At 42.6% G+C, this 27,212-nt stretch overlaps 1 protein-coding gene across 1 annotated transcript in view; it reads right to left on the bottom strand.

The window, feature by feature from the left end:
• SETD5 (SET domain containing 5) overlaps positions 1–26,672 on the bottom strand; it is a 40,081-nt gene extending 13,409 nt beyond the window's left edge. Inside the window, exons 1-17 of the mRNA XM_083869255.1 lie at positions 26,502–26,672; positions 22,596–22,701; positions 21,517–21,728; positions 21,138–21,196; positions 20,543–20,730; positions 19,455–19,493; positions 17,681–17,923; positions 12,508–12,656; positions 12,072–12,189; positions 11,542–11,651; positions 11,010–11,256; positions 10,739–10,819; positions 7,982–8,269; positions 6,826–7,146; positions 6,104–6,346; positions 2,643–2,772; positions 1,205–1,458 (exon numbers count right to left, since the gene is read on the bottom strand). Of these exons, the coding sequence (XP_083725381.1) occupies positions 1,205–1,458; positions 2,643–2,772; positions 6,104–6,346; positions 6,826–7,146; positions 7,982–8,269; positions 10,739–10,819; positions 11,010–11,256; positions 11,542–11,651; positions 12,072–12,189; positions 12,508–12,656; positions 17,681–17,923; positions 19,455–19,493; positions 20,543–20,730; positions 21,138–21,196; positions 21,517–21,728; positions 22,596–22,701; positions 26,502–26,572 (2,859 nt within the window). The 5' untranslated portion in view covers positions 26,573–26,672. The remainder of the gene's footprint in view (positions 1–1,204; positions 1,459–2,642; positions 2,773–6,103; positions 6,347–6,825; positions 7,147–7,981; positions 8,270–10,738; positions 10,820–11,009; positions 11,257–11,541; positions 11,652–12,071; positions 12,190–12,507; positions 12,657–17,680; positions 17,924–19,454; positions 19,494–20,542; positions 20,731–21,137; positions 21,197–21,516; positions 21,729–22,595; positions 22,702–26,501) is intronic.
• Positions 26,673–27,212: the final 540 nt, after the last annotated feature.

Genomic DNA, 27,212 nt, shown 5'->3' with positions numbered 1-27,212 from the left:
CATTCAAACTTTGGCCCAGTGAGTTGTTAGATTCTTTTGAAGATGAAAATGTAAAAGGCAAGTAAGTTATAGAAACCAAGCAAAATCAAGACTAATTAACACTAAGGTGGGACAGGAAAGGAGTGATTAGACTGTGGAGGTTCAGGGCAACACTGCCCTGATCTGTCACTGCAAAGGAAAGGATTGTTTCCAGTAAAGCTCTTTCTGCCTAAAACAGTCCTTCATCTCTCTCTCCTCAATGCTCCACGATCTTCCCTGCTAAACTCTACCGAGCTGCCTCTCAAGAAGCTTACAAGAAAGGGCTCTCAACCAAAATAATCAAAGCACACTAAGCTGAAAGTAGCACAAAGGAATATTTGCCCTGTTGCAAAACAGATGAGGGATTCCTGCAGGATAGTCAGTCCCTGGTATGGAGCAGACCATCACTGCACCATTTTTTTAACGGTTCTAACTGGCAGAGTATGAGCAGCTGGCCTGAAGTCTTCTGTGAGTTTTTTAAATGAAAATATGCAACACTAAAAAATAAAACTAAACCTGCAAACAGCATGATCTATTCACAGGCACAGAGTGGAGGGTCCTGACTGGATGAATACTGGTGACTCTCCCACAGAGCTTGGTCATTAATTCTGCTGATTTTTGCAGAAGGAAACTATCAAGAAATCCAAGGTATTAGGGCAATTTTCTTCTACCCAGTCCACTTAGAGAAAACCAAAGAATGTAGTGGAACACAATGTGAAGTATTGCTACTATACTCTGGGTTACTGAAAGCCATTTGGGGAAAGAGAAGCCAAGGATGTCTTACAGCCTTTGAGAAATGGAATACTTGTACTCTTTGGAAGTGGCAGGGATTGAAAACCCCATTGGCATAGAGATCTGAAGTGGGGGATATGATTAAAGATTGCTGAAAAACCTGAGAAATTTAGGAGCTACTCTGTAGAAATAGAAAAGAAGATAATACAAATGATACTGATAGCTACAAAGTGAGGGGAGGCTGGGCTGTAGCAAAGTTTGACATTTTACAGAGCAGGAGATCCATTCAGAAGTGAAGTAGAAGAGAAAGGCAGCAGTGCTCTTGAGGCTGAGACCATGATGCTGCCCAGAAACACAAACTCAAAAGGAAGGCATCCCTAGTGCCACCTCTGCTGCAAATATTGCTTGGGTTTTTTTTTTCCTTTTTAGCACACCCAGTCCTGGTCAGATTTACCTCGAACTGTAGTGGAGTATTGCAGCGGCTGGCAGCCAGAGAGGGGATGGGCGAGAACATGACGCCGTAACCATTGCGAGTCTCGTCCTCCCCGGGCAGCGACGAGCAGGGCGTGGCCAGCTGTGGGCTCGCCGCGCCGGGGACAGAGGGGACAGGAGGTGGGGGCGTGACAGGGGACAGCGGCCGCAGCAGCTTCTTAACGTTTTGCTCCATCAAGTAGCGAGACTTCCATTTCTTCAGGGGACTCAGCAAGTCTGAAACACAAACTAAGCTGAGGACACGGCTGAACCACTGACCACAAGCAAATCACATGTTGTCTTCTTCCCCCTCTTCCCAGCCCAAATGAAGCCCAGGAGTCTTCAATGCAACTACCAAAGACTCCTAAAAATGAAGTACCTCTGAATTACTTCTACATCAATGTCTGGATACTGGTAACAGAACAATACATAGTCAGGAACATGCAGTGAAAAAGGAAAGCAAATATTTCAACTAGAAGCAATCACAAGAGGGAGCTAGGGGAAAGGAAAATGAAAGGTTAAAAAGGAGAGGAGAATAGAGGAGACAGGTCACAGGACATGTCATTGTGATTCTTACAAACAAATCAGAGACAGCTCAGTTAGCATCACCTAAACCTAACAGTTCCCTATAGGCTACATCAATACATCCCAAGTACATTTCCACTTCCACTAAGGATTAAAGCCTTTCCCTCAGACCTACCTTTCTTCAAAATGATAATCTAATGCTTAGTTTAAAAAAAATCCCAAAAACAAATCACCAGTAAATTCTACAGGTTAGGTCTTGCTCAAGACGAATATTTATTGGTTCTGGGGTTCTGTTTACTTCCTATTCATCTAACCTTTCAATAATCAAATTTGTATTATTGTGTGATGTCTAGCTTCCTGTCTGTCATCCTTGGAAAACTGATCCCTGACTGGGCTGATCTTCACTCTCTTTCTCTGTAAATTCAAACACAATATTTAACCATTCTGTTGCTTTACTCACAGATTTTAGCTTCTCCATCCTTGAGACATACTTAGTCATTTATTACACATGTGCCTGTAAGACTTTGCTACATCTTCCTACAGTCAGCAGGTATTGAGTTGTCCTTCTAACAGCATCTTGCTGAAAAGAGATGATCCTGGGCTCTCTTCCCTCAACCCTGCTCCCTTCCAATTGTACAAAGCATTCCAGAGCACTGAGATTGATAATGCAATGTTAAGTGATTATCATTCCACAGGAAAATACCGAGAAACTTTACAGATGCTCAAGATAGAGTGGGTCTGCAGAAATTGAATGAACAGCAAAGCAACATTCTCCCATACCCATAAGCTGTGCCATCAGGCAGCAGGACACATTAAGATGCCATTTGTAGAGCTGCCTTTGGTATTCAGAACTTTCCTCCAGTGCCCATGCTGCACTGATGGTGCTGAGCACTTACCTGGGTCATCTTTGCAGATGCTGGAGGAGCTGCTGTTCTCATTGCTTTGGTATAAACACTGGGTTCTGTTCTCTTGTGGAGCTGGTGAGGTCTGAGTCATCCCCTCTTCCAGGGCTTGTTTGATCCAGCGCTGAAACAGAACGAGACTGCATAAACGTGAAACTCCTCGGGTACTTTCTCTGCAATCCTGCAGGATGCACTTCAACTCCTACCCTTGTGTGGAGCTGCTCACAAGCCTGCTGTTACCTTGCTGGTGTGTGCTCAGGTGGGAGTGCCTTAGAACACGACTGTCAGCAATGGGCCCACCACCTACTGTGGTGGGGCTGTGCCCTTCCTGACATGGGTTCTGGAGCAGCAATCATCAGCAGTAAGAGAGATTACAAGTAAAGAGCAAATTATAAATATAAAAATGCAGGACAGTGGCACCTAAAACTATTAAAACAGTAATAATTTAAAGGAAAAGGGACACAAATATAATGAACTATCTACAACCACTGATTTTTGGAAAAAAAAAGTTTCCTGTCTAGGAGAGCAAAATTGAGCAAAACAAAACAAAACAAAACCTGATTAAAATGCAAGTAGCAGTTTTCAAGTTAGGTAAACCAAGAAAAGAATAATAAAAGCAAATATTTTCTTCAGCTACTAATAAAAAAGATAAGTCACAGTAGTCTTCTGAACATGGACGGTTAATGTTTCACATTCACACAAGTGAACATGAACTGAAGCCTCAGCAAATCAGCTGCTGTAGTGGGTGTGCTAGCCCTGTATCTTGATACAAACTGACTCCTGATGGCAGGCAAGAACCTTTGCTTATTTTACTATAAAGGTAACTGCCACAATATAAGGGAAAACACTCAGGTGGATCCAGTGAAATGACAGCAAACTGTAGAAAAAAGACAAACAGCAATTTTCATTTGTGTTGTTTACCCAAGGGACTCACTTTACCAGACTCTTCTTGTCCTAGAGAGGTTTAAAATTGTACTTTTACCTTTCAGCAATCCACAGTTCATCTGCATGCCAGCAGTGTGTATCCTGTTAGAGATACACGTGTCTTATGATTCCTCAAAGCTATTGTGAAAGTACATCACAAACTCAGTGGCCACAATCCTCAAAGTGAAAACTTCAATGCGAGGATGAAGAGCAGGTGACAGGATCTATTTTGATGGCCTTCACTACTGTACAGCAGACGCTTCTTCTCTGTTCAAATGTAACTCAAGAGATTCCACTGTGGCCACCAGCAAAAGGAAGAAGTGCCAGCCAGTCTGGAGCACCTCTACCTCAAACGTGGCATCTGATCTGACAGCCAAGTCAGTGCACAGTGTGTGATTAACGTGAGAGCAGGTTACAGTTGAGTTTCCTTGCGAGGTTCAGACACTGCCAGGCTTTGGATGCAAACTGACATCATCAGCTGAGTTTTTTGGCACAGTTCTCAGTAGTTTAAGGATGAGGCCTGCTGACAATCCAAGAAAATATGTGATCTATTTCAACAGCCTTTATAAATCAACCTTCTTGGCTGAGTAGTCAAAAATAGACAAGACACAGATCAGGTCTTGAGAGAGCGTATCATCAAGTTCTGGAGCTTTTCTAGACCTCAGCTGGCTGAAAAGGAGGTATTCCCTGTAAGTTTTCTAAACATTCCTGAACATGAGAAGCAGATTTCTACATCTCCAGACTGTTAAAACCACCAAATGCTAAAAAGCATTTTCCAAGAAAAAGCCTGGGATCACCTACAAAATGGATGAAACCCTCACTAGAACACATAACAATTATTTACATTCAAAAAGTAAAAATCTAACAAATTATTTCTGTAGCATCTGTTCTGGACAAAGCAACTTTCAGTACTTTATTAATTATTTAACAGAATAGGCAGGGTATTTAAGTTTTCAGATTAAGAAACAAGAATGCTAGATGACACCGTCAATAATTTTCCTATTACATTGGGAAATGGATAGGGAAAACAACACAGCTTAGCACAGGCTAGAACAATCACTTCTGCAATTTCAGGCTACAAAATTAATGGGTTGTTCTAACAAACATACAAAATCGTGAACTGAAAATGAGTTTAAATCAACCTGTCAAAGAAAACTCAGTCATACTGGGATGCACAAAATGGGTATTTTTAGGTTAGAAGTCACAACGCAACTTTTCTGCTTTGAAAATGTCCCAGCTGCAATACAACATCCAGTCTAGACATAACTTCAAGAAAGGTGCGTACTAAATGGAAGCCATCCATAGTGAGACTAGTCCACTCCCTGACCTGTCCAGCAGTGAGAATTATCATTTGACTAAAAAAGGGTCAAAATGCAGCAACAGATCAAAGATTTGTTCCATGACAATAGTTTTCCCTCAATTTTGAGCTTGTTGGCCAATTGCACCGCAACTGCACCGAGCACAGAACTCCAAAGAACTCTGCCCACTCTGCTCTGGATGTTTCTCTCTTCCCTGGGGCTCAAAGATACTGTTAAGGTTCAAAAGAAGCTCAAACCTTGCAGTTCTCAGCTTAAAAATGTTTGAGGAGGTTGCCCAGGCACACAGAAACAGAAAAGGTGTTGTCATACATCTATATATGAACCATGAAGAGCTTTACCTATGAAAGAAATCCTGAAAAGACTGCTAGGCCATGACAACAAATGGGCTGAAGGTGGAAAACAGTAAAGTCCAAAGGTTCTCTCAGGAAAAATACCCTCAAACAAAGGAAGGCAAAGAAACCAGGATATGATACCTGAAAGCCACCAAGACAGGGAGAGCAGAACAGATTTCTGTATCATTGTTCTCAGGTAATCAGACAGGAACTGGAAAGTCTCTGAGCAAAAACAACAGGCAATAGGGAAGATGGACTCCGATACAAATCTGACTGAGTGAACTCCCCTGCCTTCCCTGCAGATGGGCAAATACTGGCATTACTGGTCAGCTCTGGAGGAACCAAATCCTTAGCTGGGCCTGTTCAGGCTTTCTGCAAGGCCTCAAGTACCTGTTGTAGATAGGCTGTCTGTGATGCCAAATAAAGAGCTGTGGACTTGTGAACAGGCAAACTCAAAGCTTTTAAACCACAAAGGCTCTCCAAAGACAACGGATCTTAACTGAGGCACTGGATTCTTGAGGTCCTCTGCAACACTGTCCTATTCCCACATTGCCAACCATCCTGACTGTGAAAGTAGTAACATAACACTTTCTAAGGGAAGCAATCAATACTATGAATTGTGTATGCCAGATAATAAACAGCCACTGCAGATCTGAAAGCACATGTTTCTAAAAGGGCAGTGACAGAACAGTTGTTCCATCACGGGAAAAGGCAAAGGATGAAAACTGAACTCTGCCAAGGAGGTCAGCAGTCATAGCCAGGACACTGCATTAGCTCAGTGGGAATACATGGAAATAAACTCCAGAAGGACACAACAACTTTACAAGGGGCCAGTAAGATGAGTATACATGGTGTAAAGTTAAGACACAAGCAAGCATACCTTCTTACAGGAGCTGTAAATACCATCCAACAGAAAGGGCCTTCGACGTCTCTCAGGGTTGAAAGGTGAACCAAAGCGAATGTAGTGTTTAGGTGTGGTACAAATCAGCGGGGAGTGCACCAGACCTGGCAACATATTTAGGGTAGTTGCCAAAACTGTTGGGTCTGTAGTAATGCGCAGAGGACACTCAATTGGACACTCCTGCTTTTCTGCCTTGTCATTCAGCCATTCGGTAACAAGGTACTGAAGGAGGAAACACACGTCAGTGCAACCAGGACAGGTGAAGAAGAAAAGCAATATGGCACAATGGTGTATGGGAAGCAATGCTCAGGTCAGCCCACATGCTAAAACCTCCCTCCTTCTCAACAGGAAGGACTTCCTGTGTCAAACCCAAGTCTCACCTGTTGGAGGGAACCCAATGTCATAGAAGTAGAATTTTATGTTCCATTCATCTTATTAAAAGATTCTCCAAAAAACTTGATCACCCTGTTTAAAACTAGTTTCTAGACATAAAATAAAATGTATTAATAGCTAATTCATGCCTAGTATGTGGCAGCTGCCTGCTAGCTTCTGCAATTTTTCCTCCTTTCCACCTTTATCTTAGCTTGTATGTGATAGTTGCAGTCACATTCCTTCCTGGTCCTCAATTCTAACCTCTTTGCAGCATCCTAAATGAATATATGCCATCCTGTAATCCTGACCTTGAGCACTTGCATACTTACCTTTTTTGTTTTGGGGTACTTTACTGCAGCTCGATTAGACTGGGATCCTGTAGCCAGGACAGCAGTTGGGTCTGATCCTGTCAACTGTCTGCCTTCTCCTGGCCCTTCTACATTGCTGACATCTGTTGTGGTTACCAAGCTGGCAGTGCTTCCTTCCTCTGGGACAGTCTGTGTGAGCTCAGCTTGCTGGGAACTGGCTTGTTTCTGCCTTCTCAGTCTTTGTGCCGAACTGGTCCGGTATCGAGAGAAGCGACTTTTTGGTCGGGGCCTGGAGGGTTTTGCTGGAGGTGGCTTAGTCACTGTTTTTTCGGGGACAGCATCCTACAAAATAAATTGTCATTAGTCTGAGCACCTCGAAGAGTATTCCTTTTCTCTGCATACAGGATCAAGAATTGAGATTTATTTATTGACACTACCTGACTCTCAAAATCTTGTTGGACTCTGTGTTGGTTCATAAGATGGCCTTGGGGACCCTTCAACACTGGCACATTATCGTTTTGTCTTCTGCATTCTTAAAGGACAGAACATGGGTCTTTAGGAAGAAAGCAGCAATAGGAAACTTGCTGCTTGTCTCAAGGTAACTGCTCTTACTCCTGACCTGAGGTGACAGGGAGCACTCCAGTCAAGTGTCTGAGCCCTGCCATAAAATGGGAACACATGCATCCAAAGTAGACTGGGTCAAAAAAAAAACCCAAACAAAAAGAAAAGAACTTTCCATCACTGCACTTATGCATCCAACTTAAGCTCACACCAGTACAAAAAGGGTTCACCTGGAGAAGGAGCTGGGCTTATTCAGCCCAGAGAGGACTGAGGGGGATGTAACAGCAGTCTTCTACAAACAGCCTGAAGACACTAAAGATGCAGTGGTGCATCAATGGACATACACTGAAATGAGAGGTTGAGACTGGATACATGGCAAATTTTTTTCAACCTAACAGTCATGAATTGGAAGAGGTGCAATCTCCATCCCTGGAGGTTTTCAAGAGAAGACTGGGTAAAACACTGGCCAGCCTGGTCTAGCTTCAAAGCTGTCCTTACCTAACTCAGAATGGACTAGAGAGCCCACAAAGCTCCTCTCCACCTGAACGATCTTATGATCAGAAATGCTGCACCTGAGCTTCATACAAGAGAGCAAACAGTTCTATCTTCATCTTACCGCTGCTTGTGAGGACCGTCGTGTGTTCACCCCAGTACTGCTGGTACTGTTAGAAACAGGAGGAGGAGGAGGAGGAGGAGGAGGAGGAGGAGGAGCATTCAGTGCAGAACTTCCATCTTCAGTTTCAGGAGTCTCTGTTTTCACTTCTTCCAGCTCAGGAGTTTCAGAATTGATGCTGATTTCAGCATCAGTGATGTTACGGTCTGATGGTTGCTCTCGTCTCCTCTTTCTCTTTTCTAAGTTCTCAAACATGTGCATGATGGCCTCTACCTTCCTGTCTTCTCGGGACTACAACACAAGAGCAAACTGAAGTAAGCATGGTAAATTATGCACATAAACAAGGCAAGAACAGATATGGGAAGCAGCACAAAGAGAACAACTGCCAAACAGCAATGACAAAAGCCAGACAGGGGACAGAGAGAAGCAGTTCTTATCAGTTATTTGCATTTTTCAATATGGCAAATTTCCCAGAATAACAACATAATCATGTGTTTGTAGCGCAAGTAGAAGAACTCGACTTTGTTCTTAAATAGGACCACTTAGATACTACTGAGTTATATTTATAAAACAGCCACAAGGAAATGCATAATTTTGAAGAATTAAAAACTGTAAGAAAGCGTAAGTAGAGTGAAGGGATGACTAGGAAACAAATAGAGCTATTTGCTAATGACCAAATGTTAGAACCAAACAGAAGCCAGGGGAAATAGAAGAAGTGGTTCAGTAATTTGCAGCAAGTGTAATACACCACACAAACAGATTAAAATGTTCCAGATTCATTCTTTTTGCAGCAAGACTGTCAGAAGATGACCCAGCTCAAAAATAAAAGCTCTGGTCTTAGCAGCTTACATAGTGGGCAAGAAAAAGAGAACATGAGAGAATAGAGAGGCAAAACAAGTCCATTTATTAGGCAAACAGAAAGGACAGGAAATCTCATCACCTGGCTGTGTCAGAAATAATTGGTAATTATGCATGTAAAAAGCCCAGTACAATAATGTTGCAGGGACTGGCAAGCATCAAGTGGGTTTTAAGAAGTGGGGTCAAGTGTCTTCTGAGATTTATTATGGAGAAAGTATCTTGAAGGCCATGGCCTGGCCTTTACAGTTTTCTGGTAAAAAATACTACACACACACACACACACACACACACACACACACACACACACACACACAAGAAGAGAGACTGGGGAAACTATAGATAAGGGTATTTACCTGATGCCAAGTATAGAAAACTGAATCGCCTTAAAGCAGATTAACTGGTGCAACCTACAGGAACAGGGCTTACAGGCTGATGGGAAACTAACACTTCACTCGGCTTACTGAACTATTCTGTCCCAAAAAGAGATCAGCCTGCCTGCATGAACATGAAATCTTCCCTCCAAGCTTTAAGTCCAGTCTGATGGATTGCCCTTGGCTGTCCAAGTTGCTGCACTATCTTAACATTTAAAGCATTCTCAGAAAATTTACACTTAGCAGATCTGTATCCCTGATTAGAGGAAGGCAGGTGATTATGATATTGGTGAGCAAAGAAAAACAGGGAATTCCTAGCCTCAATACATTTGTTGGCTGGTAAAAGAATAAGAGCAATTTTTCTATTTTTCTTCCTTGAGTTTCTGGTTGGTTGGTTGTTTTAACTGTGTATTTGCATTTTTGTTTGGATTTTTCTCTTTATTTAAATTAATGGCTTAAGAGCCAGAATGGCTCCATTCACATGCATAAAACATTCTAATCCAGGCAGGAATCCCAGGAGCCATAAGCAACACAAGAAAAAAAACACCAGCTCTACTCAGTAAAGATGAAGGCTAAAAAAGGACTGTATTATCACAGATTCCAGAGCATTAAGATATATTTTGATCAAGAAGACTGCTTAAGACAACAATAATTTGGAAACACAGAGATTTCCTAAGTAAGTGCCAATAGTACTGTTGGTGGTCTACCCCTGTTACTGACTTTTGTAATTTGATCCTACACTTTACCCACATGGCAACATGCTTATGAAACCATACACTGAACAGATACCTGTTTACAATTCTAACACAGCAAAAACAATCAAGTTTTAAGAAAAATCAGGTTCTGGTTCACAGTATGATTGAATTGAAGATATCTCTGTTCACTGAGGGGTGTAGGATTAGGTGACCTTTGATAGTCCCTTCCAACTCAAACTATGCTATGGTTCTATATAGTGCCATAAATTCTTGTACTGGCAATAAGGAAGGGCAGTAGGAACATAAAAAAGGTCCAATTACCTTTTTGGAATCTGGTGTTGATGGTCTTGCTAAAGGTGTGTTTTAGACTATAGAACAGCCCTGAAAGTAACAGTTAAACCTTTCTATATGCTATGGTTCTATGTAGTGCCATAAATTCTTGTACTGGCAATAAGGAAGGGCAGCAGGAACATAAAAAAGGTCCAATTATCTTTTTGGAATCTGGTGCTGATGGTCTTGCTAAAGGTGTGTTTTAGACTACAGAAGAGCCCTGAAAGCAACAGTTAAACCTTTCAATGAGGAAACAAATCTATAGTTTGGCTCCATATCTGCAGAACCCTAAAGTAAATCCTGTGACTTCAAGTCAACTAAGCCTGTGTGGTTTTTTACTCCGCCTTTTTTTTTTTTTTTTTTTTCTTGCTTGGTAATGAAATTACTGAAGATCAGTAACAGATGGGATTTGTGTTAAAATAAGTAAAATAACCAACTGGACCTGTTGGTCACTGCATGAAACAAATCCTAAAGAGGGAGATACCCAGATAGAGAGAGGTACTTGCCCGTCTGCTGTGGACCAAGGCTCCCTGTTCATCTACAGGCTCCTCTTTCTCCCCTTCTTGTTTCTCCTCCTTCTCTGGCACCTGAGAGAGAAACCCAGATTTAGCAACCCAGGACTGTTTTGAAGTTATCAAGACTTCTATGGTAATTTAAGGTGCTAAAGGTTTAAAAAAAAGGCTTCCTGCAGTTTCTGTTCTGAAGATTCCAATGCTATTGAATCAGGCTCCTGCAGCACTGAATGTAACGTATGTAACAAGGGGCCAAAGATTTTACCTCATTGTCACTGATTGCTGCAGGTCCCTCAGGAACTTCCTCAGTTTGCTGACTGCTGTTCTCATCTGATGCAATGCTCTGCTGTTCCATTTCTAGCTCCTTTCGGCGGGCCTTTCGCCGGCGTGTTTCTGCCCCAATCAGTGTGCCTAAAACAGGTGGAGGTAGGTGTTCTGCAGCACTTGGGCTACGTTTCTGCACGGGGCAATTCCGGTTCCCCTTGTGACACGCACAGTCCACTTTATAATTGCTGCTCCAAAACACAAACATAATTCGTGTCACTCTTCATTTCTCAACCCCTGCACAGAGACATTCAATACATCTCCTACTAAACATCTCACCACGTGCCAAAGCAAGGACAGCAGGCTACCTTATGGCCTCTATTGTAGAATATGCCAGCAGAACTGGACAGAATAGCCGGGAAATGCAATTCAGTAGAAAACGGAGCAATATGTAGAATGCGAGGAAAGGGCTGGAGGAAGATGTCCAGTCCAGGAGGGCAGTGGAGAGCTCCCGGGTGAGGTGAAGGACTCACCAGATGTTGTACTCATAGTCAAAGGCGATGGTAACCTCTGTGTCCTTGGCAATGGTGGCAACAGCATAGATGCACAGGTGGATCATCCCATCAGCAATCACATGACGAACCTTGTTAAACAAAGTAAAAAGAAACTGATGTCTCCACAGGTTGCATTTTCTATTTCCAAGATGGGAAGCCTCCTTTTGCAAAGTAGCTCTTATTCTACTCTATGAATACTTATCCCAAATTCTCCATAGAGAAAAGCCTGCTTCACTGCTCTTGTCTCATACTGTGCTTTTTTCCACTCACAACCACTACCACCTGCTTACCCTCAGTATCATTGTGCAGCCAAAGACATAAAAGAAATCTCTCTCTTCCAAAAAACCTCCCTCATGTTCCCAAACTGTCTCATATTCCAAGTATAAACAATTAAACAAACAAGAGACACAGAGAATTTACTGCATTTAGTGCATTTTAAGTTACAGAAAGCACTAAAGCTCATATAAAACATGTATTTGCAATTACAGTGATGATGAAGAGAGATTTACCTCAGCGTTTGGAGTGCAGGACCGCCTGATGAACCTGGCATCATTACCAAAGGTGCGGGCATCAACACACATCTCAACACCATTGAATTTGGAGTAGAACAGCACAAAGGGATATGGCCTGGAGAAGCAACAGAACATCTCAATCCCAAAATACCCAATTCCTACAGCACTGTTGTTAACAGGCATCTCTCACTTCACTGGAAGCAGCACTTCCATCAGCACTACTGCCCTGGGGGCTTACATACTTCCAATTTAAAAGATCTATTTCAGAGTGTTTGGTCCATAAGCAGAGCATCAAGCTGAGGTGATATATTTGACTTCCCATTTCTATGGAAGGCACAGCTGACAGGACCCTGTAAGTGAGCACTATCCCACAGAGACACCAGTCTCTCTGTGCCACGATGCTCTCATACCAATCATTTCATAGTACTCTTACTTTTTGAAGAAATGCCCATTGACCTCGAATTGCTGTCGTAACATAACTTTCCCTCGATACTCAATTATAAGGGTATCTAGTGCCAAGTCTCTTGCTGCCCTCAGGATCTTCCGGTGCTTCTGAACCCGAGTCACTCTTCCCAGCTGCAGCTGTAACAAAAACCAGAGCAAAAGACGAACATTTGAACCAAAGGCCTCTAACTCATGAAGAATATTTTACCTACACAGAAAGAAAAATATTCTAATAGCAACACACAGAAACTCTGCCGAGTGAATATATTGTTTATTTTGTAACAATTTAGTAATGACCAATAACTCTGATAATATTTATCAAAAGCAAACAGTATTTATTCCTTTATTCCTGACAAATCTATTAGACTGAGTATTTCAGTCTTCCAGCTAGGAGGCATAACCAGACCTGTCACTTGCTACTAACTGGGAATTGCTTTGCAATTATGGCCACTTTCACAACCAGAATAATTCAGATCTTCCCTAAATTGTGGGTTGTCACACATTCAGAGGAAAAAATGCAAGCTTTTCCTTCTGCAGAGGATGGTAAATTCCAGCAAACAGGCCAAAGACTTAAGCTGGCAATTTCGATCTCCATCCAGAAACTTCTCTACATATCTCTGCTCAGCTAGTACTGTTGATTTTATATTTTTTTAACATGAGGAAATAAATATTTAATGAAGTAAAGACAGTCTGTTAAAATATATGTTAAACTCTACAGCTCTATTACAATAGATTTTCACAACAATGTGTCTTAACAGCATGAAACCACAACATTCTTTAAGTACAGACATCTAAATATGACATATTTTATGGAATACTGTAAGGGATATTATAAGCACTAGAGTATAGGAAAGACTATTCTATAAAAACAAAGTACTTTTCTTATTTAACAGATTAAACCTCTCTACAAGTAAAGATTATGTGAAGATGACTGGCTGCCTCACCACCAGTGATGTGCCTCTTCCTTCCTAAGCATTCTATTCACTGCTTATAAGGGACCAGTTTTGATACTTTTCCAGAGTGAACTGAAGCATAGGTGTTCTGACTTCAGTAATAACAACAGTCATGTATCTAAATTAGGAGCAATCCACAAAATTTTACTGAAAGCATGTTCACAACTTTTCCTGAGAGAATTCTTATTAGAAACAGCTACTGAGCACTCTGCTGAAATGGACAAAAATTAGTTTAAGGGGCTCAGCCTGAATAATGACAGAACACATGACGTTCTAACCTTGTGGAAATAAAAGTTAATGTCCTAAGGCAGCACTCAGCACTGGGAACCCAGCAAAAGCTTCATACTGAGCACATGAAAATACTGAACCACAGACCTTTTAAACCCTTTTTTCTGTGATTTTGTATCTCCTGTGTATAAAACCTCCTCAGGAAAATGACTTTTGTTGTTTCTATCAGACATTATACTGCAGATCTTGGATGAGCTAGTAAAGCAAGATCTATTTGCTGACTTCTCTCACTCAGATCCAGGATAAAGACAGCTTTATAAAAAAATTCACTTGAAACCGATTCAGATGGGAGTAATGATCCAGAACTCCTCTTAAGATACAATCCAGTGCTTCATTTGTCATGCCTATGGGGTTTATCTGCCTGCAATTGGGAAAACCTGGATATATGTACTGGAGACTCTGAAGATCCTTGCAGGGTATTCATCTCTTCAGGTCCTGGGTCCTGACAGAAGCTCACAGAGGATTCCCTAAGTCCACTCAAGAGGCATAACAGAAACGTTATTTCCACACTAAGAAGCCACGCTATTTATCCTGATTTCCAATCAACAAACCCACAATATGAGCGAACTGTAGGATAAGACTGTTTATATTACATGGAGTAGTGGCTAGATTACTTTTAGCACTTTATACTATCCAACTGTGGCAACAAAGAATACATAAATGGGACCAGATTTCCTGGTGTATGACAGAAGATAAGAAGAAAGTATCTGAAGTTATTAGATGAATTAGGATGCAGTGTGTCTCCAGCTGAATAATCCTGTTTCTATACTATCACTAATTTGTTTTTATACTTTCTCACCTAAGCTGGCCCTACACAGGAGGGTTGGATCAGATGACCTTCAGTGGCTCCCCCCAAACTAAATTGTTCCACTACTCTAAGAGTGTAATGTGAGATGCAAGTTAATGTCTGGTAGCCTTCACTCTCACCTTTGCCACATGACTGACTTGTATTACTCTTCACTCCATGCCAGAAAACAGTTTGGGAAATATAGGTGGGATAAGGTGGGATGGTCAGAGGAGGAAGAAGTCCCTGTAGGCAAGAGAAGCTCTGCATCTGTAGAACTTATTTATCTGAGTTTGGTGAAACAGGAATGATCTCACAGCTCTTCTGGTAAGACACAGCTCAGCTTGTTTTCATTTTCTCAATTTAGAAATATGAAGCGGATTAGCTGCCATGCTTTCATGTGTGAAAAGAACAAATGATTTTATTCATGTCACAGGCTAGGGACTGCTGACTGCTAATCAGCCAAAACTGTTCTGATATGTTTGCAGAGCAACATCTGCATAATACTCAGTGGCTTTATTTTATAAAGGCCCTTTTGCTCTTCACTTCAGAATGTGAAATCAGTCAGGGGTTTGAGCTAAAGTCAGCAATTATCAGAGGCAACAAAGGGCAAATACTAACCCTGGGTTTGGTTTGGCAACAACAGTCAGGAAAGTGATTCACAGCTTTCAGTTTGTCAAGCAACTGGCAGTAGCCAAAACTAAGATGATTTTATTCGTAATACTAAGCAGCTTCATATTTTCACAACTTTCCCTTTGCATCATGACGACAGCTGAGAACTGGTTTATCATAAAATCACAGAACCATTTAGGTTAGAAAAGCACTCTAAGATTGATTGTTAACCTGCCACTGTCCAGTCCATCACTGAGCCATATCCCTCAATGCCACATCCACAAGTCTTTTAAATACCTCCAGAATACTGACTCCACCACTTCCCCAAGCAGCCTGTTCCAGTTTGGTAAACCTTCTTGTTAAAAAAAATAACTCCTAATATCCAATGTAAACTTCCCCTGGTAGAGGGAAACACCTGAGACCATTTCCTCATGTCTTACCCAAAATATTCCAATGAACAAAATCCCATATGCTCCGTGTATAACTCTTAAACCAACTTTCCCTGCTCTCCTGGTTTGAGGAAGCTTTTAGGTCACATCTCAATCTCTTAAGTATATACTTGCATCACTGTTGACCTAAGTCAAATGACTCTCTGAACTATTAAGAGTATGCAGGGCATATAAAACGTTATTTTTATTCCTTTCTCCTCTCTCCAGAGTCTTCATGGCCAAAGACAGCAGCAACAGTATTTCTACATAGCTGGCAAATGTACATTGGCACAGCCTCCTGATTTTTTCCTAGTTCAAAGTGCCTATTTTCCCTTCCCAGAAAAGGTCTTTTTGTGTTCAATAATGATACCTAGTTAATAGACAACTGATGCAAACCAAGGAGCCTTCTCAGTTTGCCTACCAAAGACAAGACAAATTAGTGAAACAAAAATAGAACTCAGTGCATGAGAGCACGTGCTCTACACCTATGCAGGTGCCCTCCTTACAACACTCCACAGCCACCTCCTGAGCAAAGACAACAGGACATAGGAGCTGACAAGCAGCAACCCAGGACAGCCACCTAGTTTTTCCTCAGTGTTCAAGAGAAACTACAAAGCCACAAAGTCCCCAGACACCATCCCTGCATGCACAATGACAAGTACCTACCAACAGCCTGTTTCAGTTACTACACCTCACTATGAAGTTTTGCACATTTCTACTTTTTTGTTTCTTTGGCATGTATCACATTTGGAGTCTTCTGATTTGGAAGGCTTGCCACATTTTACAATGGGAAAACCTATGTCTGTACTGGGAAGGGAGAGTCTGAGAGAGCATGATAAGAACAAGCACATTTATGTATGCTATCTTTTATAGTCTTGTGTTGTGCTGTACACATATCAAGAAACACAGTGTGTGTTTTATTACTTATTTCTGGACTTTTCCTAAAACCCACATGAGGCAGACAGAATTGGTTACATTTAGTCTCAAAAAATATTAAGATTTCTAGAGAAGTATAACTTTTTTTTCTCTGCATTTCCTCAGCTGCTCTTTTTAGAAAGGCTACTCGTATAGCCAGCTAGTAGTGTTTCTCCCCAACACCCCCCCACCCCCCCAAGAAATCTTGTTTATTGCAGAACAAGAGGCAAGAATGGAAAAAGTTTGGTCCAAAGTCCTCTTCCTGCACTCTCCCTTACTGGCAATATGTGTGCTCTGCCTGAAGTGTTCCACCTGCATTGAAAGCAGAGGGAAACGTGGGAGGGAGCACATGAACTTCACTGAGTGAGTCAGCTGATATAAACAAGAATGATTCAAGCACAAACATATACCTGATATTCAGGTTTCTGACTTTGCTCTCTTTATACAGAAGAAGTGTCCCTTCTCTTTTGGAGTCCACCTTTTCAGATGCATCTCCATTCTCCTGGACAAGGAAGGCCCAGAAAAGCCTGAACTGTGTAGGAATGCTGTGCTCTGTTCAATGAAGCACAGGTAAGATGAAACCACAACTAAGAAGAGTATGAGTGGGGAGGACATACACCACACAAACACATTGTTTCCCTGTTTTCTGTTTGTTTACATGTGCTCCATAAAGACAGCAAGACACCAATCAACTGCTCATCACTGGAAAGTTAGGGAGAGACCAGACTCCTAAAATCAGGTGTAGTTGTGCAGTATATGGAAGTTACAAGAGTCCAAATAATCCAAAATACTGAAATAATGTTGAAAGGTTCTTTAAAATAGCCTTCCACACAACATGAGTCAAAAAATAAAATTAAAAATAAATAAAGGGGACTGGAAAACTCAGGTGGAAAGCAGATTTCATATCTCCAGCAAGTGACAGATCTGGTTCTGCCTCAGGCAGAAATACTTCAGTGACCAAAGTATTTATGGTAAAATGCCTGTTAACCACATCACAGAAATGTGCAAAATATCCCCAACTTAGCAACACTGATTTGGTCTAATGCAAATATTTGTGAATCTCTCTCTGTACTGGCATCATTTCTGATTCACTGTGTATCAAACCTATGCCTGTTGGTCTGAGCTACAATACTGCTCACCCATGCCCTGACCTACTCCCACCTCTGTCTTGCTTGTTCTTACCTGCATCTGGGACCCAATAACAGTATTATTGCAGGCCAGCTCTGTTTTGTTGATTGTGTCCAGCATAGCAGTTTTGCCCACATAGTCTTTATTAGAGTTTAGATGACGCTCCAGCAAGTTCTGTACATCAGCACTGTACTGGTTTGTGAAGGCTTCCTCGTACTGGTCCGTCCAGAGGCGTATCCGATTCTCCCACCCTTCAGCTGTGTTTTCATCCAAGGCATGTGCTTCAGAAGGGGAATTCTGCACCAAACAGCAAAGAATGAATGGATAGTACACAGCAGGGAAACCTATCCACAGTGCTCCAAGCACATGAATAAGATACAAAAAAAGGCAAATCTGTTCCAAGCTATGTAAGTGTTGGTTCTGAGGACACGTTTTTCAGCATCTGCACCCTCCAGAACACTGTACAACAGTGTCACTTAGAAATCTACTGAGATTTCTGTGCAGAACTAAGACCTCTTGAAAGTTGGTACTTGACATAGATACATGAAATAAAATTAGGCTAGCACCTGGCCAGAAAAAAAATTTAAGCCACTTTAGAAAAATATTTAAGTACATTAAAAAAGCAAAGGCACAGAACAACACAAAGACAAATAAATCTCATATAGGCTTGTCCTACAGTCAACCCACTCACGGCAAACACAATACTCAATGATGCTGACTGCATCTCAATCTTTGCAGTGACTGATCTAAAAACAGTCCTGAACCTTCTACCTAAATGGTCACCAGAGTTTCAAGAAACTGAATGTAGAGCATAAGCTAATACCCAGAGGGTTAAAACTGCAAGTCCTAAGCAGAGTAAAGAAGAGAGGGCAAAATCAGGTAATCCGTTTAGACTGTCTTGTAAAGGAGGGGAAAACAGAAGCTGGTGAAATACTTAAGCTTCATTCTTTACTTGGCAGTAGTTGAAGTAGTCCAACAAATACTCCAGAGCTCAGTAACTCAACTGGCTTCATATAGCACTGAGACACATATGATACTGATGTCTTAGTAACAAGGACAAGTGAAGAGCAATCATTATTTTAATCATATATATTAAATACAATAAGAGTTTTCATGCATTTTTACCCTCTCATGTCACTTGCATACTATGGAGATGGTGCATAGGGACACCAGAGGATTGTCCTCTTTCCTCTGAGCCACCTGCTAGAAGCCACTGCCAGCTGCAGGACTGGGGTCAGGTGGAACTGAGCAAACCTTAAGGCACCTCTTGTGTGTCTAGAAACAAATGCAGCTCACAGTTCATGTCTACTTTTTTTGTCAAATAACCTTCCTATTCAATGGCCACACCTACCACTATTGCAGGAAGTCAGAGATAAATATATTGTCCCATCCATCCCTAGGAAGAGGACGTGGAGAGGAACAAGGCAGCACTACTAGAGACTCCCAATATTAAACTTGTGAACTACTTTGATGTCCAAGCTTGAAATAGCTTTGATGCAATCAAACAATAACTGCCCTCACAGAAGAGCAGCCACAACCAGTTCAACATCCCTTACATCAAACACCCCACTCCCAAGTGCCATGAATCAATCACCTCTCAGAACTGGATTGCATTATCTGACTGGAAGCTATCAGAAGCAAATGGAAGGTTCAAGGGGCAATTCCTGTAATACCCTTTTGAATAGGCCTCCTTGTGGTGCACTGTAAGGTTTGAGTTTATTACAAGGCTGGCCCCACAATCAGAAACTCCCCAGGCAAACCAAAAGAGGGACAAAATAAAGGGGAAAAAACCCCACTACCATCACACAGGGTTGTAATTTCAACTCACCTTCATCCTCAGAGACTTTCGTGAGCCCTCTCGAAAAGCCTGTCCCCCAGACAAGGGGAGAAAGAAAAAGAACAAAGTATTAGAAAATTCCTAAGAATTTGGATCCCAGAACCACACTAAATCTTACTCCAATCCTTAATAAAAGATGGCAATAATTACAGGAAAATCTACAAAAGAAACAATGGACTTGAAAGAAAAGAGACTCGGCAATGCGAATCCAGTGCAAACTGCTGAAAAGCTTGATGGCCAGGATTTCTGAACTAAAAAAGCCTGCCTCACTTAGTAAAAATGTCAAGATCAAAACCAAAACTGTCCTGACTAACCCCACTTGCTTTGGTACAAGAAAGGTCCAGCAACAGAATCAAGGTGGTTCACAACAACAAAAAAATAACCCCTCCAGACCTCACATAGCTCCTGCCCCCAGCATTTTATTTAATCAGTGCCTACCAGAAGAACTTCAAGGGAAACCTAACCTGTGGAAAATCATGGTAAAGCTGGCAGATGATGGGAGAGAACCAGCTGCTCACACACTTGCATTCCAATATAAGCAATTCAAAACTATTTCAGTCCACAAACCCTCACAAACAAGACAGTAAAGTCATCCCTCAACAAATGTTCATTACTACCTACATAGTTTTCCACACAGGTACTTTCTCTGTCCCTGAAGAACCGCGCCAAGAAGCTCTGCAGCTCAAATTCCTCAACAAAGCTTGCTAAAAAATACCATGCTCCCCTCATTTTTCATTCCATCCACAGACTGACCCTTTTCCACAAACAGACGGACTCCAAAAGCTATTTCCCCAAATCCTAACACAGCAAAAGGAAAAAATATGTAATTGAGTCCAAGCACTGAGAATGAATGGACAGCATTGGGAAATAAGGGTGGAGTTCCAGCAAGGTAATTTTTAAACCAACAGCCACGTACTCGAGCAGGTCACAAATACAAGGCGTCCCATTATTACACTCGAAAGAGCAATTCTTGACAGGACAAAAAATTCTCGTCTACTGCCAGCTTGTCAACCTGCTCCTAACAACACTCTGTAAGGCATTTGGTAGGAACTGCAGCAACCTGGTTTCACGCCACATACCTTGATCTTTTTGGCCTTTGGAGCAGCACGAGCCTTTTCTGTACTCCTCTTCCTCTTCTTGGGTTTGGTCCTGCGGACGCGGTTGACGGTCAGCGTGATGCTGGTCGGCGTGTGCTGTGTGGCCGTGTACAGCACTGTGGAGGGAGAGAGTTCTTCATCCCAGCTCTCAGTGGCACTGCTGTCCCCGCCTAGAGAGACAAGTGCTTCATGAGCAACAGCTTCTCATTCCTGAGAGCACAGCTTACCCTTATGTCCATTTTCATCAAGACAACTTGCTGCCCCTGCATAGCTCTTCCCTGAGAGGACTATACCCACCTCTGTTTTCCCACCCAAACTGGGAACAGGTGTTCCAAACTTCTGATATGTCACAGAAAGGCACTGATGAAAATTCTCCTTTTCTGTTCACAAGATAATCTGATTTTCCCTAGAGCTAACTGAGGTGAAGCGTTAGGAGAGGAGAAAATCCCAGTGGTTGGGAGGCAAAGAACATTAGCTGGCACTGATCACAGTTAGATGATTACAGCATCCAAAAGACAAAGGTCTTGAAGAAAGAAAATAAAAGTCACCATTATCAGAATTATGACCTCAAACTCACCTGACACGTTGTCCTGCTTCCGGCGGCGGAGTCTGATCACCTTCCCCCTGCTCATTCCTCTGCCAAAGGAGAATGCACAATTGAAGCTGGTTTGTAGGAGTAAAGTCACTTGAAATTCAACAGGATGTCACAAGATGCGTGCCCTCAGTGGGGCCCAGGATGATAAGAACATCGATTTAACATCCTCATCTCCACTCCTGGTGCCACCAACACTTGTCAGGCTGACAACGCAAAGGAGGAGGGTCAATACTGGGTAAAGCACTGGAAAGAACGCTCCAGTTAGCAAAAGGAAGTCTGTCCCACAGCCCAAAGGTGACACGGTTCGGTATGAGCAGTCAACACAAGGAGCAGCCCAGATCTGCACTGCACCAAAGCTTACCTGCACTTCTCACACTTGAGGAGGAAACCATCTTGGGAGACACTGCAGTGGCACCAAGTGGGAATTGATTCTCCTTCTGAGGAGCTCTCACTATCCCCGGAGTTCTCCTCATCAGGCGAGTGCAGGCCATTCAGTTCTGCACGAGGTATAATGGTCTGGACAGGAGGAGAGGCTGGCGGCGTTGGAGGAGGAGGGGCTCCATAATTATGATCCTGAAAATGAGTATTTGCAGTACTACTTTTAATGTGGAGATATGATGCCTAGAAACTGAAGTCCCAAATCCACAGTTCCCAGGTTAATATTTAACTGGTGTAAAACAATAGCCTGAATTCCTCAACCTACCAAGGTGGTACAGTAATAGCTCTGAAACATGTAAATTATTTCCTTCAGCACCAATGAATTAAACTCAAAACCTATAAAAACAACCAGGCTATTTCGACATTAACTGTTGTACTGCTAATAATCTGAGACGACATAAGTGATTAAACAGTGGAACCAGCTGCCCTGAGAGTTTCTGTCTGTTGAGATATTCAAAACTCAACTGGATATGGTCTTGAGCAACCTGCTCAAGCAGAGTCAGCTTGAACAGGGAGGCTGGATTATGTGATCTCAAGAGGCCCCTTCCAACCTCAATGATTCTGTGACACCCTGTTCATCCCACAGCTTCAAGCCATGCTCCCACTCTTCCTGACTGCTCCTTGATTCTCGTTTTAAGTTACCACTGTGAAAATCTGCGCAGTTGAAACAAGTATAGATAGTGCACAATAAACCAAATGGGGCATAAAATTATCACCAGGAAAATATAATATATTCATATATATTCACATTTCATTCATATACTTCATTCAGTTAAAAATCTATTGCCTAGAACACTAATAAAGCTTGCTGTAGAGTATGCAAGACTTCACAAACAATAAACACAGAAATAAAAAATGTATGGCAGAACTCAGCTCTAACTTAGTATTCCCTAACAAATAAGCCAAAACTCCTAAGGCTTAATAGGCAAAGAACTATGGAACAAGGAGACAAGAGTAAAAGTAGACAGTAAAGAGCTGATTCACTGCAGAGAGAGTACTCACTGCGTAAGGCAGCCCGCGATAGCTGTGTTTCTGGGTGGCCCCATAGCCGTGGCTGGAGTACACATTCTTCTCACTGACAGCTGGACTAGCTTCCACAGACTCTGGGCTGCAGAAAGGGCCAGAAGTAAAACCCATCAATACAACATCATTTTTTTTAATGCCAGTACTTCACTGCTCTTTTCTATTGAACACATGAGCTCAAAACAAAAAAACTTCATGAAATCGAGGTGGTGTCATGTGTTTCACCAAGCATCATGTGTGCAGGATGTACAGGATGAACCTGCTTTCAGAGGGAAGGAACTGAGTAAAGGCCACTCTATATAGCTCATTAAACTAGGTCTCAGTCTGGGAAGTTAAAAAGGTAATTAGCATGTAAGAAGCTCTGTTTCCTTATTGTTGAGGAAATTGGGTCTAGTTCAGCATTCGCATCTGAACCCAGCTAGCCTAATCTCAATCTCAGTACTGAACAGTACTGCCATTTTATCTCTGCAACAGCTTATTTCAACTGCAGCTAAGCAGCTTTCCTGCACCTGCGCTTGTTTCTCTCTCCCTCAGATACCAATTGTTATTGAGTCCAACATCCTGTGGTAAAGCCTGCATGAAAATGCAACTATCCTGACAGCAACTACCAGGAATTGGAGATTCCTGTTACAAAGAGACAACGAAATCTATGACCTGGACAGACAGCAGCCACAAACAGAGCAGATTCACCCTGTGTTTTCTATACAGCAGTCTGCAATGAGCAGAACAGGAAATCTGCTGCTGAGGTACAATGCACTCTTCCACCACAGGGTGGTGAAAAAAAACAGCTAAAAATCAAAGGTCTATCTTCAGCAGAGAGCTGCAGAAACCCTACTCAGAGAAGGGACAGCTGCAATTCAATGCAGGGGATATTAGATAATGAGGCTAAAGACAGAACACCAGCAAGGAAACACGCTGTCTTCTGTTGCAAGTAGAAGATACAAGTCAGATAACCTCTGCACAGATCAGAATTAGGGCCTGTATCAGAATACGGCAGAATATTACTGAATCATGTCTGCAGATGAAATCTTCGTAAAAATTACAGCATGGAGCTGAGCAAGCAGAGAAGAAAAATACAGAAACGGAAAACTTTACCTTGGACCTCTGCTGCTCTGGTGAGATCTCACAGGATTCTCAGTGAGTCCTACATGATCAGCATGAATCAGGCACCATCAAACAATGGCTAGCAATCGCACGCAGGGCAGTGCTTAGGCACCCAAGAAGAGTAACCCTTTGCCCTTTGGACTTCCTATTAGCTCTTGAAATCTCTGCTGCACTGAAGTTTGCCCCACCCTGCCACTCAACCTCATCTATTCTCCAAGGCACCAACCTCTGAGCCTCTAGATAATTCTGGAGTAAGGTGGATGTGTCTTTGCAACATAAAGGAGTAATAATTTATTGTATACAAAGAACTGCAGAAAGTAGAAGACTTTACACCTATGCAAGCAAACAACACTTCTGTAGCTCAGGATTTAGCATGACATGATAAATTCAGTTGGTTTTCAATGTGACTACAGCCAGCTAAACTGTCAGAAGCAGGAAATACAGACGACTTCTCTCAAAGGATATACTTTTTAATAAAAGGTACCATGTAGAGCTTGCCACATAATCTAGCCTTTGCAACAATCCTTTAGGACTTTCAGATTGGTACAGTGTCAAATCCATTCAGGTTTAATTACACATTCAGAAATATTTCAGTATTAGAAGGAAAAGAGCCTAAACAGTTTAAGCAGCAGATATGTCCTCTGTCCAAGTCACCCACATTCCTAACCACAGTCAGACTGGAATACCAGCAATGCTGCCGCAAGCGTTAGCAATAAAACTTCAGGATTGTTGGTGCAACGGTGTCCAGGGGCAACAACGCTGGGGCCCATGCTTCCTCAGCAGCAGCACACCAAGGAGCTTCCACACCTTCCAATATGCAGCCAGACTAACACAGCAAAACTACTCTGCAGTCTCCATGTCACCCTCAGATGAAAAGCAACACCCTACACCATTTTCACCTCCTCTCTGTAAAGGCCGGGGAAGATGCTAAAGCTCAGCCTGTGAAGAGGATCAGCCAGTTTTCCTTTTACCTTCCCCACTGCCTTCATGATGCACATCTTGGAATCAACTTCTTGTAAGAGGGACAAAGCTCAGGTACCCCAGACTTTATGCATCAAGCCAGAAGGTTTCAAAGGCAAAGTGAAGGACAGCCTTAACTTTGAACAGACCCATGAAGGACACTTCAGCAGTAACAGTGCATCGATGCAAAGCCTGGAGAATAAAGTCCTGGCATTCCCAATTTTTGGAAAACAGGCAGAGAAACCAATTCAGAAACCTTCAAATGCTTTTTTTCAAAGCACCCCAGCCTATCCTCAAGTTGGAGCTACAGATCTCTCATAAGGGAGAAAGAAAATGCTTTGCCGAAGGTTTAGAGGCAGTCCTTTTGATACTTAAGGCTACAAGAGACACATGCACAGACACATCTGGCTCTTCTCCCTACTACGTTCAGCTTTGAAAGCAAAGTACATGAGCAAACTATTTAGCACTCTTCCTCCTGTCATAAACAGTTTAAAATTCCTGCATGTTGAGTCTTCGAAGTGCTGCTGTGGGAGAAGCAGGGTGACAAGCAATACTAAATGTTAGATCTTGAAAAGTGAAGGATCATGTAACCAGTGCAGATGAGTGACTTATTAGATTCTGATTCCCCGTTTAAAAACAACATGTAAAAATGTGGGCTTTAGGATGGAATGAAGCATCACGAAGAAGAATGGCTAGAATGGGGCCAGTGCCAAGACAGACAAAAAAGAGCATTAGCAGTCTTGCAGAGAGTACAACTGTGTAGTCAAACTCTATGCATAGTCAAATCAGGGTGAGATGGAAGGGTAAAACAATGATTCACAACTTAGCACACTGCTCTTACAGATCAAAATTAATAGAGTCTGGAGCAATTTCTGTTCTACACTGATCCAGCTGACATGCAGGTATTTGCACAGTAGGTACCTTTAAATAATACACAGGAGAAACCTATCTCCAAAACGTCATTTGTAAATTTTTGTAAAGAGATACTACAGCCCGTGTTTCAAAGAAGGATGCAGGCAAGCAGGAGGTAGAAGCATACCAAAATAAACTTCAGCCTTCACTTTTGTCCCTGGCAAAAACATATTCTCATCCTAGATGACATCATTCTAACAAGGGTTTTAAGAAGAGATCATAATGCAGTATTTCCTGATTTTGAAATGCTCCTGACTCTGCAGAAGCAGAGTCTTTTAAAAGAAATGCAAGTCCCCTCCAACAGGCCTCAGATATACAGCTGCAGTGAGAGCCCAGCACATGGTCCCGCGGTGGGGACTCCAAAGAATGCTCTCTGAGCTGTGCTCCTTGGAGTCTTCAGGAGCAGAAATAAAATAAAGGTGCCTACCCAGGCTGATGCTGCCTCACATCTCTGTCAAACTCTAGAGGTGTCCACAAATCAGTTATACAAGACTGGTACCAAGTCTGAGCTAATAGGCTCTTACTGAGAGGAAGGTTCAGCATGCTGATCCCTCACATTACAGCTGCTGGAAAAGGAGCTGGCTTATACTGTGCCAACGACAAGCCTTGGGTACAGCAAACGCACGACTGCCTGCACTTAAGTATAGATTTACCAGTCAAGCTGATACAAAACCCATGGCTGAGTGCCTCATACTGTTGGAATTCTCCTTTTCCCCATATCCTCTGTCAAACTTACCAATTTCCATTACACTGCATTTGTTAACACCCATCTCTCATACAGCCGGCGGACTAGCAGCCTCTTTCTCCCGAGAGGAGAAAGCACTGGCACCAATCCTACAGCCCGACTCCAGGTCAGCCCTCTGGCACCCTCCCGTGCTCCTTTCTCCTCATCCGTGGGGTAACACTCACTCCGATCCTGCAGCCATGTCGGAGTAGGACGTATCTGGTGTGGTGACTCCCAGAGGGATTGCAATGCTCATGACGCCCGTCGGGGATCACGGAGTCCAGAGGGCAGCGACTGGCCGCTCCGAGGGCGGAGAGGAGCCGCAGAGCCTCGGCCAACACGTCACGGACATGGGGAAACCTACCGGGGTAGAAACAAAGCATTGCATCTCCGTTACGGGATGAGGTCTCCCTGAATGCCTCTAAAGAAGGCTTTCACAGCAAAGAAAAGCAGAAATAGATTTCCATCAGTGACATGCCACATCATTTTTACTTCATTTTCATATGGAGGGCCAGGGAAGAGGTGGATTGTAGTAGTTTGGTGGGGAGGTTGGGGCTTTTTACAGTGTTGGACTGACATGCAATGACCTGCTTTGCCTTAAAGCTGATAATGGTAGTTTCCCCCCTCCCCCAAGTAAACTTAGGACTAATTATCAGATAAGTAATCTATTAGCTCCTTCTGCATATAAGCAGCAGCTGTCACCTATCACCCACAGCCCTCCACCAGCATTTCCTAACTCTTTCCACAAACACGCTGCAGGCAAAATCCCATCTCTGTGGACAACTAGACAACGCCAGAGCAGACCGAGCTGAGGCCTCTCCCCGTAGATCAGTCTGTACGTGCATTTGCTAGGCCTACAGCACAGGTGAGTGAGGCAGAGCAGCTGCTCCCACACC

Source organism: Zosterops lateralis (assembly GCF_965231275.1).
Source record: "Zosterops lateralis genome assembly, chromosome: 11".
In the NCBI taxonomy this organism is placed as follows: domain Eukaryota; kingdom Metazoa; phylum Chordata; class Aves; order Passeriformes; family Zosteropidae; genus Zosterops; species Zosterops lateralis.
This window is presented reverse-complemented; position numbering and strand designations above follow the sequence as displayed.